Genomic DNA, 15718 nt, shown 5'->3' on the forward strand with positions numbered 1-15718 from the left:
CCTCTAAAAACGGGACAGTTGGGAGGTATAGAGAAGGGCCCTTGAGGTTGCAGCCCTGGCGGGCCATAGACACCTCAGTCCGACACTGCTTGTAACCGTATTAAAGCCTTTGGGGGAAATGTTATAACATTTGCAGAGAGAACAAATTTGTGAATAAAATGTGCATGTCTCAATGTAATATCCTAAATTAGACTTTTATTGCATTGCAAATCTAATTTGCACATTGCTAACCTTCAAGACCTGATTATAGGTGGCCTAAGCTTTTGTAGCAACATTTTCATTAAGAAGTTTTATTACATACACTGCACACTATCGCAAACTATAAGATTTGCAATCTCTATCCTACTTTCGCGAGTGTTTGCAAAGGCAAAATGATTCTCTTTGTGAACATTTATTTGCATTGTGAATGAACTGTGAACTTTTTTTGCATTTAGCGACCAATATTACATTCTCCCATTCATGTTTTAGAAGCTGGAGGTCAGACCTAGGTCTATTTGCCTGTAAGTGTAATTTGTGTGTTTGACACATACACCTATCTATTGTTCTGCGCTGCAGAATATACTGTATTGGTGTTTTAGAAATGTCTGTTAAGCTAAATAGAGTTTAAGCTTTCTGCTTGACCAAAACATAAAGAGAAGTAAAGAATGACAAACCCAACAACGAACAATGTGTGTTTTAAAGGAATTGTTCAGTATAAAATTAAAAACTGGGTAAATAGATAGGCTGTGCAAAATAAATAATGTTTCTAATATAGTTAGTTAGCCAAAAATGTAATGTAAAAAGGCTGGAGTGACTGCATGTGTAACAGAACAGGGGGGGGCACATGGGTCATAATTGTTGCTTTTGAATCTGAGCTGAATGCTGAGGATCAATTGCAAACTCACTGAACAGTTATGTCCCTTGTGACCCCCCCTTAAAGTCACTGACTAACTCAGAGTTAGAGAGCTGAAAAGCAGGAAGTAGAGTTCTGTTCTGTATATTTTACCCAGTTTTTATTTTTACACTGAACTGTTCCTTTAAACTGGTTTTATTCCAGATCAAAAAGAACATACAGGCAGGTTAATTGGTTCCAAATAATAGTGACTATAGTGTGTCAGTGTGATAGGGACTCCGCAGGGGCGGGGACTGCTGTATAATTTCTATAAAGTGCTGGGGAATATGTCAATGCTATATAAATAAAACATACTAATAATACGTTTCTTTTCGTGTTCCGTTGCTGGCTGCTGGTCACTGCCATACATAGTTAAAACAAGCTATATTTAGAGCGCCTTTCAAAATGTAAGAGTGATCATCAAAATAATTGAGACAAGCATTTTAATAACTGTTTTTCACCTGAATAATCAACATGTGCATGACACACAAACATAATGCATATCATTATTAAAGGAAACTTTGCAATCATTCATTGTCATGGTAACAAATCTAAATGCCAGTCATTGCCCTATATCTTCTCCACATGGCTGTTTTAAACAGTAAGCCCTTAGCCTCAGAGTATTTACATACCCTGAAATAGCTTTCTGCGAGATTTAATTCGCTCATTGCTGCTGCTCCCTTGTAAATAGTACAAAGCAGCAGTGTCCTGCAGTGTGCTTAAAGAAATTAATTAGATTCGGCAAATTGTAGCTCACCGAGTAAATATTCATTATTCTTCCAAGCAGTATATTTAACAAATTTCCTCAGTTTTATTGATATGCTGGCAGTAAACTATTGTGCCGCAGTAGTCATGGCACAGTCTTTCAGAGTAGTTTATTACATAGAGTTGGAAAGATATCTAGCAGGCCTCCACTTGCTAGCACATGTATGGTATCCCTTTCCTTGAAACTCATTATCTAGAAAGCTCTAAATTACAGGAAAGGACATCTCATTATGAATATGGGAAATTGCTGAATTCAGGGTTGTAAAAACTTGAATGGCTGGTGTGGGGCTTTAATAAATAAAGCATGGTTGAAATTAGCTGTTTAAAATATTAAGGTGGCCATAGACACACAGATAATATCGTACAGAAAAATATTTGTACTTTATTCAGTGCGTGTATGGTGGGAAATAAGCCGACCGATGTCGGCAAAAGACTTGGATATCAGTCGGCTCGTCGATCAGGCTGGATGGAAAATTTTGATCAGGTACCTTTGAAGGCACCCAAACATCAGCCAGTGCTGAATCATCAGATACAGGTAGAATTCTATTGTCTCTACTTGTATATCTGACTATTCAGCTCTACACATGTATTGAAATGAACGATCTTTCTTGGAAAGAGCTTTTCCAAAAAAGATCCTAATTGTTACTTCTATGGCCACCTTTAGTAACAATGGAAAATTAGCATTATTTATTTAAATTTCCACAGTTTAAGGTGAGTGTGGTGCCAAGCCTTCTGAACCTTCCCTTTTTCATTTTTTTGTGAAACACCTGAATGCATTTTTGCACAAAAATTCTCTGGAGAAGCAGACTGCTATGTCTCTAGGCATACTTACAAATATTGCACTCATCTGAAATTACCCTAGCAACAGTGCGTTGATTTGAAAAGAGACACGAATATATCTAGGAGAGGACCTAAAAAGAAAGAAAGATGAGTAATAAAAAGTAGCAGTAACAATACATGTGTAGCCTTATAGAGCATTTGTTTTTTTAGATGTGTCAATGACCCCCCATTTGAAAACTGCCCAAAAGAAGAAGGCAAATAATTAAAAAAAAAAAAAAAAGTTTTACAAAAAAGCTTATTTATCAAGAATCTAATTTGTGAGTTGTCTGAGGGTTTTTCTGCCGTATAAACTGGAATTTTTGAATGCTTGGGTATTTATGAAAAAAACTGTGTCAAAAAGTTGAATGAAAAAAAACTCTGATTCGAATCACTTGATTGATCAGGTTTATGTCCTGAAAACTCTTAATTGATCGAGTTTTCAGATAAAAACCTTTAAATCAACCAAAAAACTTGAGCTTTGCCTAGGATAACTCTCATTGACTTCTCAACGGGAGGTAATGCATTCTGTATTGGTGGGACCACCAAAAAAAAGTGTAAAATGAGGGAAAACTTAATCATGGTATACAAAATTGAGGTTTCACTGCAGGTACCCTAGACTTGGGGCAAAGCTTCAACCAAGTTTTTGTAGATAAAGCAACCAACCAGCAGGTAGTATTTAGGGGTCTGCTGTCTAAAGGCAAAAACATAACTAGTTGTTTTGGGTTACTAGACCTGTGGCAAACTTAAGGGCTTTTTTATATTACCCCAGTAGTTGTTTCCTTTTAGTAAGGCTTGTAGCCATGTTTTCTGCCATTATATTTGGGGCATAATATTTGGGGCATTTGCTGGCCATGTTTTTATTTTTTCTAAATTATTTTTATTGGAGCAGTAATTGTACAAAGTCAAACCATCACCACATTGATAAAATGTCACGTTTATATTTTAGGGATGCACCGAATCCAGGATCCTTCTGCCCGGCTGAACCGAATCCTAATTAGCATATGCAAATTTGGGGCAGAGGGAAATCGAGTCACCTTTTGCCACAAAATAAGGAAGTAAAAAATGTTTTGCCCTTCCCACCCGGTTCGTATTCTGACACATTTTTCACGAAGGATTCAGGGGTTCGGCCGAATCCAAAATAGTGGATTCGGTGCATCCCTATTATATTTCCATTGCATCAGAACAATGAAGGCTTAAAACATATATATAATCCTTATATTGTGTACCTATTGTTGCCATTATTATCACTTTTCTCAAAGTGGTACAGAAGGTGGGATGTCTAGTACAGTTGGTCATAACAACATTTTATTGCTTTTATTTATATAACCTTAAACAAAACTAATAAAATAAATAAATCATAGCGGTTATAAGAATAAAAATGATCACATCAGAGACTCTTTATAGGGTTTTCCATCTCTCTGACAGGGCTTAGTTTGTAAGGCCTTTTTATTTAGGTCACTGTGGGGACAGCATAATCCCATTTATAGGGTTATGGGTGGGTCATATGTACCAATCCATGGAATTGGAAACATGCATATATTTGTGTTTTCACAAATATAAAAAATTGGTATGATATTAATAAAAGTTTCCCATGTTTTGCAAAATGTTTGCACTCTAACTAGTTTCTCCAAGAATAGCTTGATGGTTGGGGGTTGGTGTTTGAAATCCAAACTTGCAGTATAGATTTTTTGGTCACAGTGGTAAGTATAAGCCAGGGGTAGTCAACCTATGGCTCTGGAGCCTCATGCGGCTCTTCATCCTGTTTGCTGCGGCTTGGTCTTGCAGCTTTGCCTGTCACGTCATCTATACAGCCCTCACACCTGCTGGCAGCTCCTTGAGTGTACGACCGCGGTAAACTTAACGGTTAGCTTACCGCGGTCGCACACTCAGGAAGCTGCCAGCAGGTGCGAGGGTGGTATAGACGTCTCAGGTGTTACAGGCAAGACCGAGCCGCAGAAAGATGATTCATCATAGTCCTTACCGCGGTCACACACTCAAGAGAAGGAAGATCAGCATGCAGCTTCGAAAACAGAAGTCACATTAAACAGATGAGAACACTAGCATTTAATAGGGCTATTCAGTGTTTAATTTATTTCAAAGTAGGCCTACACATACACACTGCACTTCTGTTTGTTGTATTCTGTTTTTGTAACAGTTAAAATTAAAAAAAAAAGGTTAAAACTTTTAAAATTTTATAATCTGTTATGTTTTGTGGCTCCAGACTATTATTCTTTAGTGGAAGGCAAAATGGCTCTTGATACTAAAGGTTGCTGACCCCTGCACTATACCATAGAGTGAGCAGTGTATTATACCATACAGTTGGCAGTCTCTGTGTTTTGTTTTTTTTTACAGTTGCCGTAGTTACCTTTCTCATTTTGGCGCACTGATTGGCCTCTTTTTAGCATTTCTATTTACTAGGCCAAAGTAAAGTTTAAAAAAATTAAATTATACAAAGTTCCATAAATGCACCTGTGAATTGTACAGTTTCATAACTGTCATACAATTAGATCAGCTCCTTTGTTCCTATTTAATGGCTTGTCTCATCAATTAGGCCTATCCTGATTACAATGTACTGTAATGTATTCCCCTTCAAATGTCAAGGCTTATTAAATGAAATGTTCTGATTATCCAGCAGTAATTGATTTCATTATTTTTCTTAAGAAAACAGATTGAAGAATCTTCCAAACCAAAGAGGCAATCACAACAGTTAGAAAAGGCAGTGACATCAAATTACAAACCAGTGTCAAATCATCAATACAATGTAAGTGTAATAATATTTTTCTCATTCAAATTTGTCTAAACCATTTACTGGTTTTATTTGATATTGCTGATGGAACAAAGAAAGATGTTTATTCTATTATAATGCCAACGTTTTGGATTTTTTTTTTGAGGCAACAAAACTGATCTAATATGTTGTGGCTCCATGGGGTAACGTCTGAGGTAATTTATACAATGATACAGTTTTCATTTTCTCCAGTTTTTTGCAGGTTATTATACAATGGCAGTTTCCCAAAAATATGGCATCCTCCCCTCCCCAATGAAATACACTTTATATGACCCATTACATAGGACTACAACACATGATAATGGTATTAAAAACCTGTCCATGATGTGCTGGTCATGGTGAAATCCACATCTGGATACTATTACTTATTTTTATTTTTTTAAAAATAAAAAAAATGGAGCTAAGGCACCTTAATGCTATTTTTAAACCAATCAAAGCTGAGCAACAGGTATAGAAAGAAAAATATAAAACTATCTACCTAAAACAGGATAAAGGTTTTAAATTAAGTCAGAGAGAGAGAGACTAAGATCCATTCTGCCTCCCTCTATAATAAAAAGTAATGCCAATATGTATGGCCAGCTTTTTATGTGACTTCTATCCCCATCAATCACAAGGATATGACAGTAGGGCTGATTACACACAGTTGCCAATAGTAACCAATCAGATGTTTGCTCTTATTTTCTTGTAACAGACCAATCAAAACTCATGGCTGTTAGATCCTGCCTTGATCATGCTTCTTTAAAAAATAGTGGAACTATCTTGAATATAAAAATGTATCACAAGTTTCTTATGGAAATAATAAACTTTATGAATATGAATTACAATTTATGTACTGTTTCAGAAATAATCAGCGATCTGTCTCTCTACATGGAGTCAGAATCAAATTTAGCTAACTGAAGATAGCTCGCTGTAATACATTGTTTAGGCCAAAGGAGCACTCACCAATGACTATATAGAGTAATCGGCAATACAGATCAAGTTGCATTTATTGCCCAGATGAATAGGTCTGCAGCATAACAATAATGTGGAATTATGTTGTTGGGCCATGTCAGTAAGACTTCCCTTCAATCCCAAAGTAATTGTGTTCAAATATTTAACATATGGTAATAAAGGAAAATGAAATGCAGTGATTATCCATATATCTGATGAGACAAATATTTTTATTTAAAAAAAAAATTAATATCTTGAATTATTCAATTTCATTGGTAATTAAAGAGCCTAAAACAATTTGAAATACATTTTTATTGAAGTGCTATTGTGCATAGAATAAAAGTATTTGAAGATCAATATTTTGAAGTGCTCTTTTTGAATTATAGATAAGAACTATAGGTGCATGACACCCTCAGCATGTGATTCTCCTAGAGGGCTTCAATCATTTTAGCAGTTCCCTTAATTTTTATGTAGTAAATAAAGAGTCTATAATATAAGCAGGGATATGGTTAAGAAAAATTATTTACAAACTTGGCTATTGGTTGGCTAGTTGGTCCAGAGCCAAAATGATCAGGGAGTATCAGTTAATGAATCTTGGGGAGTAAATAAATGTGGTAAGTAGAGATTTTATATAAGTAAGTCAACTGCTATTCAAGCAACGACAAGAAACATAATGGTACTGTAACATTCAGACCTCTGCGATTTCCTGAGTTGCCATTGACAGAGAGAGATGGTAATGAGCAGTGATATGCTACAGAGTCAGCAGTATACCCTGAAGGCCTCTTAAATTTTCTCCACTGTCTGCCGAACACTTTTCTGTTGCAGGGTGACTATAATGAAATGCATTGCTCTTTGGGCTCAAAGCGCTGGAGTATACAGCTCTATCTTCCACAGTTCTGAAGTTCAGAAATGAGTCATATGGCACTGTTCTTAATAGGTGAAGCTTGTGCCACAGCTGGGGAAAAACGTAGGCAACACATAGATATATGTAGGCTTGGTGGGGGGCATGTCTTACATGTACCCCAGAGATTGTATGCCAGGTCCTAGAACACAAAAAATAGCAAAAACAAAAGCCCAACTTGTTCACTGCATAGTTTATTATTCATCTGCATTTATACAGATGTTTTACAGCTACTATGTTCTTTGCTTCAGGAGAGTTGTTCCCTGTACATGACAGCTGTAACCTGTTTTCCTAGATTTTTATCAATGTGGCGCTACCAAAATTCTCAATTCAATGTGAATTTTTATATTTTAAAATCAGAGGGCATTTAAAATTAATGTGTTCCCTTTTTATAAGAATAAAGTTAGGTCACAAATGGCCTCTCTTTTTTTATGCATCAGCCCAAACCAACACATTTTGTCTTTGGAATTTTGCCTATGGGAAATAATGTCCCTATTCAGGCATACGATCCTTTATGGATATCCGCAAGTCTAGCAATTTCTTGATCATGACTCCTAGGGGTGGTGTTGGCTTTGGTGCCTGTAGAAAATGTCTGCACTACCCATATTAATCACATGGAAGGGTCAAACTGATTGGAACTCATGGCAACAGGCAAAATTGGTTTGGTTAAGAGACACCACCAACCAGTGGCTCCTGAGTAACATGTTGCTCATTAATCCCTTGGATGTTGCTTCCAGTGGCCTCAAAGCAGGTTCATGCTTGTGTTGCTACCCAACTCTTAACATCTGAATGTAGCTCACGGGTAAAAAAGATTGGGGACCCCTGCACTAGATAATGGCATCAGGATAGCAGATGGCATTGTATTTTTAAGTCTGTATAGAATCATTCTTCCTCTGCATCTTCTCTGATGAACTGTTCATAAAGCATGGGGTTTGCCAAGGAAATATGTGCACCAGTAGTTACATTAGGTACCAAACATCGACTCTCTAGCTAGTAATATATAAAACGTTCTCTACTGAATATAAAGGCAGTTGGAAATCATTTTACTGAGTGTGTTCCATAAACAGATGAGAAAGGAGTGCAAAGCTGGCTGGCTGTGTACCAGCAGTGCAGAAAGTGAGTGAAATTAATGGGGGCATGCAGGCATAAGATGTACCAGCAGACTGTGCAGCTACAGCTGTGAATTTCTGCTAAGCTATAAAGGTGACATTGTGTATGATCTTGCAGCATCAGGTTTTTTTTCTCCCTCTTCTAGAATTTTTTTTGTGAGATTATTCTTTGCTTTGATATCGAAGCTTGCTCCAGCTGCCTAATGGTAATTTGCCAAAAAATCATAGGACTACAAATATAAATATAGAAAATTGCATGAGGATCTGTAGCTTCGGAACTAGGGGTTGGCAGAAGAGGCATGTGCCTAGGGCGCAGTGGCAGGGGGGCGCGACCTCTTCTGTTTCTTATTCCATTCCTGACCTTCACCTTGGCCCGCCACTGGCCCCATGCAGAAGGCAGGATCATGGAATTCCTGGATATATATAAGAAAGGAGAAGAGAAAGGGAGGAATCAATTTGTGCACAGTGGAGTGCAAGAATCAGAAGAAGAAGAAGGGAAAAATAGAGTCTTGTTGGTAGAATGTGTCTCCCTTGGAAGAATCCATAACAATAGAAACCTGGAGACACAAGGGACCCATGAGATAGTTTTTTTTCAGTTACTTATGTTTTTTTTCTTCTTCTGTATTTATGTGCACTGCTGGACCTGGGTACAGTTGGAATGGGTGCACAATCAGTACCTGCTAGTAGAAGATTAGGAGGCCAGACAACGCAAGGCGTGTGGTTACAAGGTGTGTGGCCGAGCTCTCTAAGACTCTTTGGGTTTAGCATATGCCTAACCTGTCATGTCTTAGAGAGCTCATGTGTGCGTGCCTTGCCTTGTCTGCCTCCTAATCTTCTCTCAGCAGGTACTAACCATGCACCCATCCATCCCGGACCCAGGCTCAGCTGCTAAGGTAAGACATTATTTTTTTTTAAAGAAAAGAATATAAAAATTATAATTAAAGCTAGTTAGGCCCCTAGGCTATAGTCTATGGTAGCCTATTCATTTATCTTCCCCTGATTTTCTCCATTTAAATCTGACCCTTGCTTGGTGGAGCTTTCAATCCTTAGGTCCCTTTTTACTTATCACACCAAAGTAGCACCATGAGGCACCATGTATGAGAGAAATAGTGTGACGGTGTATGGTATCCACACTGGCTAATTGGATTATTATGAAAACAAGGTTGTCAAATAGGCATCTGTATACAACATTACCCTAATATTTCAGTCTTCGGAAGTTTCTATGCTATCGCCATCTCACACGCTACAATTTGTAGGGATGCACCGAATCCAGGATTTGGTTCGGGATTCGGGCAGGAATCAGCCTTTTTCACCACTATTCGGATTGGGCCGAATCCTTCTAACCGGCCGAACCGAATCCAAATCCTAATTTGCATATGCAAATTAGTGTCGGGGAGGGAAATTGAGTGACTTTTTGTCACAAAACAAGGAAGTAAAAGATGTTTTCCCCTTCCCATCCCTAATTTGCATATGCAAATTCAGATTTGGTTCGATTTTCGGCCGAATCTTTCACGAAGGATTCGTGGGTTCGGCCTAATCCAAAATAGTATATTCGGTGCATCCCTAACAATTTGTACATCCAAAACCAAGATCTTTCAAAACTGAGTGAATTTGATGTAGGGAAAGGGAATAACATCTGGTAAATATGCTAAATGGATGCTGTTTACTGGTAAGTATTTACATCTAGCAATGTGAAATGTTTAATTAGAGAAGGCTAATGGCACATGTTTTTTACCCCCAATGGAGAACACCACATGTGCCTTTAGCCTAAGATGTAATATTCAGATGCATTTACTTGTTTTTGCCCATCCTCCACATTGGGTAAGCAAATAATCAGGCTGTATTGTTGTGAAATAACAAACAACCACTGGCTTTTTGTGGATGAGAGTTAAATATCACATGGAAAATAGTTGATGAGCCTATGTGCATCAGATAATAGGGAAAAAGTCAGTATACGTATTTTCAAAATGAAAAAAAAAATTGAAACACCATTCTCTTTCTTTTTTTTTTAAGGAAAAATCTTTATGATTTTAGTACCAGTCTTCCTTTGATTCTTAGGGCCACACACAGGCTGCTGTACATAAACGCAAGACTGGCACCAGCATAATACTGCGCCTAATGCTCATTATTTTATGAAGTCAGAATGAACATCAATGTGGAGTTTCTTGTCTTGCTGTTTCCATGTCTTGTGTGGAATTTTTTTCTCTCAAAGATTTTATTTTTGTTTTTCTCATATTATTAGAACATAAAATAACAAATACATAAAAGATAAGGAAGAGTAGGTAAGCTAGAGAACAGAAGTTGTGTGGAATTTGAATTAATTGTTTGGATACATAGGTGAAAGTTACGATTAGTGATTTAATAGATGATGCCCTAAACCCACAGCTATTAAGCTACGGGTGTGTCCCTGGGAATCTTATCAAAAGCTCCACACTAATGACTGATTTTATTAAATGTTAAACCAGTAATCTAAATTAGATGACCGTTTTTGAAAAGATTTTGTATTTCTGGTGTTCTGTTACCAGGTTTATTTAACTTGCTCTTACTGTCACATTTATTCATATTTTAGTTGAGTGATTGTTATTAGTTGATAAGTTGACGCCAGTAATCCAAATTGCCAGGCTTAATTAGGACAGGGTCATATGGGAGCCTTTTCACAACCCTGAGTGACTCCCTTGTTGTTGGAATAGTTTGGAGATCACTAAGGAGGGTATCACACACGGCTATTAGAGAGAACGCAGATCCGTTGCCTTTCACCCCATCTGTAGCTTATTTTTTTTTTGTAAGAAACCATAGAGTCTCATACCAAATAGAGGATGGGATGATGAAATAAAGAGGTGGGTGGGGGTTCTATAGGTAGGGCAAAGGTTGTACATTGGCTAGTGGGGACAGAGAAGAATCTGGAGAAGTAATTGGGTCATATCTGGGCCAGGCCAGAGATGGAGCAATCAGTGATTACACATTTACTGGTAACAATATTGTAGCTAAATTTGTAATACCAACCCTGGGCTTGTCTGGAATAACAGATGGTGAAATACCAGCGAGGCAGCATCCCCCTGTCACTGCACACTTGGGACAGATTTCAACAAGAAAATGTGAAAGATTGCGTTTTGCACTAAAATCCACCCTTTGTGTGCAATAACAAGCAGATGCCATATTTAAGCCACCAGAGATAACACCATGTGTTAAACTAGATTTCATCCTGCTCTAGTGTGTCATCATTAATAGGTGCACAAGTTATTTATTCCTCCCCCCGTGAGCACAAGCATGTAATACCAAAATTAAATTCTGCACCCCTTTTATGTGCTACACATATGATCAACTAGAAGGTAGGGAGGTTTTGTTTGACTAAAGGTTGAACTTGATGGATGTATTTTTTTTTACCAACAGCGTCTGTCCTACAAACTCACAGAACGTTTTAATAAAAAGCCAGGGTATAACTATAAAGGAAACCGACCCTGTGTCAGGGTTCCCCAACTTTTTGAACCCGTGAGCAACATTCAGAAGTAAAAGGAGTTTGGGAGCAACAATAGCATGAAAAATGTTCCTGGGGTTCCTGCCAAATAAGTGCTATGATTGGCCATTTGGTAACCCCTATGTGGATTGTGAACCTACATTGAGGCTCTGTTTGGCACTGCACCTGGTTTTTATACAACCAAAACGTGCCTCCAAGCCAGGAATTCAAAAATAAGCACCTGCTTTGAGGCCACTGGGAGCAACATCCAAGGGGTTGGAGAGCAACATGTTGCCCACGAGCTTCTGGTTGGGGATCACTGCGTAACTGCTAGAGGCCCAGGAACCATAGGAGGCCCCATGGGACTTTGACTGACAAGTAGCAGTAGCAATTTATTCTAAGGGAGGAAAAAATTCTTGTGCCCAATGTTAAGAATCCAATGATCTTGTTACGGGGCCAAATAACTAGTTTTTACACTGCTGAAAAGTTCATGTAAGTGATAGCTTCAATTCAATAAACACATCTTGGTGGTTGCTCTATAATAAGGGGTTCATATAAATAGAGCTTTTCATGGGCACCAGAAGCTTGTGGCTTGGCTCTTGTTGTTAAAGAAAAATGTATATGGTTAAAAACTTTATTTGCTTAAAATGAAATCAATTAGAGATGGCCTTCCCCTAATTTGGAGAATTCTGGATACCAATTTTCCAGATAAAAGATCCCATACCTCTAGTAAAATGTTGGCATCAAAAAGGCCAGTGGAGCTCTTGGGGTGTTGGTAATTTGCTTACCAGAACCTTATTATTATACAAGACAGTTAGACAAAGAAGGTACAATGTCTACAGTTGGCAGAGATAGATCACAAGGCTTGCATCATTTGTAACCTAGAAACTGTTAAGATTGGGAAACAAATATATTCCAGAAACTCCTGTTACATAAGTGTTTTTACTATGGGAAAATACATTGCCTAGCAACATGCCTTTCCTGAAGCACAACTAAACCTGCTGGGTACCTTGCAGCAAAAGGGTTAATATGATTAAGAAACAAATTAAGCAACATCCATGTGCATATGTAATTACAATGGACTGCAGTAGGCATGCATTGGAGCTCCTGTCCTCATTTCTCAACCAAGTGTAGCTTTCACATCATCCGTTTCATAAGCCCACGAAGTTCAACCTTTCAGAAACACCTATTGATTCAGTGAATTGCGAGCAAAACTCTGAGAAGGCCAACTGTCAGTTGATCCTCATGGGAAAATAAAGCCCTCCTCATCCCAAAATATCAATCCAATTATTCCCTGGGTTTAGGTAGGAACTCTTCCAGCACACTGATGAATGCCTCATTGTATAAACTGTTTGTCCTTATAGTAATCAACACCCTTTCTCTGCTGGTGGTGAAACCTACTTTCCTTCAGTTCAGTGAATGTCTTCATTTCAGGTGTGTAACTATAGAGGAAGCAAGGCCCGGTCACGGTGGGGAAGAGGGGTGCCCGGACTGTGGGGTCTGCTGTACAGAAATCCTGCTTTTTTAGTCTGCAACATTGCTTGTGCACCACTTATAGCAAGAGCGTGTGCAAATGCAAAGGAGCAGGCATGGTGTAATATCAGGGAAAGGTATTATGCATAGTATATAGGTGGGACCACAAAAATGAGGGAAAAATTAAAAATAAGGGAATGTAAAATTGCGGTTTCACTTTAGCTTGCAATTCATGTGAACACCTCATCTGTATCAGGCTGGGTCTCCTAGGGCTCATTAGAGTACAGCCAGGACCCCTTGTATGAACCATTAGATGTACACATGCTAAATGGGATCTGTAGTACATGGATCTGTAGTACATGGCTCTGTGGTAGAAACAAGAGAGTTGATGGGAAATGTTATACAGTGGGGTGAAACAGAGGATCCCCATGTACCCTGGCAGGCCAGTTCCACCCTGATCCTCCCCGTACTACAATTCCATGTTATTCTCACTTCATTCAAATTTTTTCAATTGTTTATGGAGCATGTATTGCACCATGCAAGAATTTTGGGAGTATGCATAAGAAGGCAATAAAAGGCTCAGAGATCACCTAGGTGCAGTAACCCACAGCAACCACCTAAACAGGTGATGGACAACTACCTGCTAATTTATTGCTGTAGATGATTAGGCTCTTAGCAAATGTTGCACCTAATATATCAGGGCTGTGTAGTCAGTACATAAATCCCTTGACTCTGTTTATGTAACCTCTGACTCATTTGGTTTAATCTAAACCAAAATCGAAGTTAAACTACATAAAACCATTGGGAAACCTTAAGCAACTTATATTTTAACTGAACTTGGCATGTAGCTGTACAACAGCTTTTAAATACAATCCAAAATTAACAAAAGTATTGTTATTAGAAACAGAACTGCTTCTGCGATATCCTCCTTCATAGAAGCTCTTTAATCTGATTTGATTATTTCCAGTGCTTGTATTTAAAGTTATTAGGAGTCAGAGTCTGAACATTTTCAGCAACTCCGCCTCCAGATCCTCAAAATTGCTTCTGACTCCACCTCTCTGTGCTTCTAAACCCTAAAGGGGTAAATGTTTGAGATTTAAATTGCCCCCCACACCAACACTTTAAAAAGAAAATACCTGATGATGTCAGGACTGATTCTTGTTAGCCTAAAAATTAAATTGCCACTGATAGGGTGCCATTCAATTCAGTGGGGAACACCAAACATTAGCATTACTGCTGTTTTTCGGCCTAAAAACTGCGTGTATATCTGAAAAACAGGAAAACAGACACTGCCAGTGGTTTCCAGACAAAGGGAGTCACTAGGTCCAGTTGTGAGCCCTTAATGTTTAAGGCATAGGAGGTTCATCCGAGAGGCCTTGTATATATTTTCATTTTATCACTGGGTCCTGCTGATCCTTATGTAAAACTATAGCCATGATAGATATTGCTTTATGTTTACCTACTTTTGGTGGAATATAAATATATCAACTGCAGAATGAAATCCGATGACTGATAATTCATGTATAATTGTCTGTGCAGATTGAGTATGAGAAGAAGAAAAAGGATGATGGCAAGCGAGCTCGAGTAGATAAGCACCAGGTTTTGGATATGCTGTTCTCTGCATTTGAAAAGCACCAGTATTACAACATTAAGGATCTCGTGGACATTACCAAGCAGCCTGTGGTGAGTACCTGCGAGCCTGGGATTGCAGGGAGGGAAATTATTGTTGTAAACACAGGCTGTTTCATAAGGCAGCTGAGCAACTCTCATATGTCTAATTCCAGCTAAGCCTGGGTATCTTTTTATAACAGCCACTAACAGGGCTCCTTAGCATGCTCACAAGGTTAACGAACGGCTATGATTATTTGAAAGTGAGCGATCTAAGGCTTTATAATGCTGATAGGGTCAAATCACTCATGGAGGATGGGAGTCACTGCTTGCACACAGATTTAATTGCTTTTCTACCTGTTTTTTATATATTTTATATAGTTTTCTATCTGATGAAAGTTCCAATACGGAACTTAAACGTCAGAATCAATAAAACCAACCTTTTTTTTTAACAGCACAACTTTGTTATAAATTCCTTGTCGCTTTGCATTGCAATATATAATATATATATATATATATATATATATATATATATATATATATATATATATATATATATATATATATATATATATCCGTACAAACTGGTGTGGAGCGGTATCCCAATCAGTGACTTAGTCCAAATTATGGACAAAACATATATCAAAACAAAAAAGTCCAGACTTCCAATTGCAAGTAAAAAAAGTCCTTTATATGAAAAAATTGCTGCAACGTTTCGAAGCTCCCGCTTCTTTGTCAAGTATCACATAATATCATGACATAATTTCCTATTTAAAGGTAACCAATAAACACACTCAACAGGTGAATCAGTATCTCACAAGGTTTAACCCCCACTGCTCTTAATATAGTCAACAAGTACAGACAGTAATACATATTCAGCACCATGGACCTCCTACCATATTATATCTTATATCATTAGTGAGCCAAACCTAACAGGATCAAATAAATACACACACACACACACACACACACACACACACACACACCACACACACACCACACA

The 15718-nt window shown here is 38.0% G+C and overlaps 1 protein-coding gene across 2 annotated transcripts in view; it reads left to right on the forward strand.

Annotated features, from left to right (window-relative positions):
• Positions 1-15718, forward strand: part of gtf2f2.S (general transcription factor IIF subunit 2 S homeolog) — a 102329-nt gene that overhangs the window by 76960 nt on the left and 9651 nt on the right. For both annotated transcript variants that reach the window (XM_018248133.2, NM_001088797.1), the window contains 2 exon segments: positions 5117-5216; positions 14647-14790. In XM_018248133.2, the coding sequence (XP_018103622.1) occupies positions 5117-5216; positions 14647-14790 (244 nt within the window).

This window comes from Xenopus laevis, chromosome 2S (assembly GCF_017654675.1).
Source record: "Xenopus laevis strain J_2021 chromosome 2S, Xenopus_laevis_v10.1, whole genome shotgun sequence".
NCBI classification, from domain to species: Eukaryota; Metazoa; Chordata; class Amphibia; order Anura; family Pipidae; genus Xenopus; species Xenopus laevis.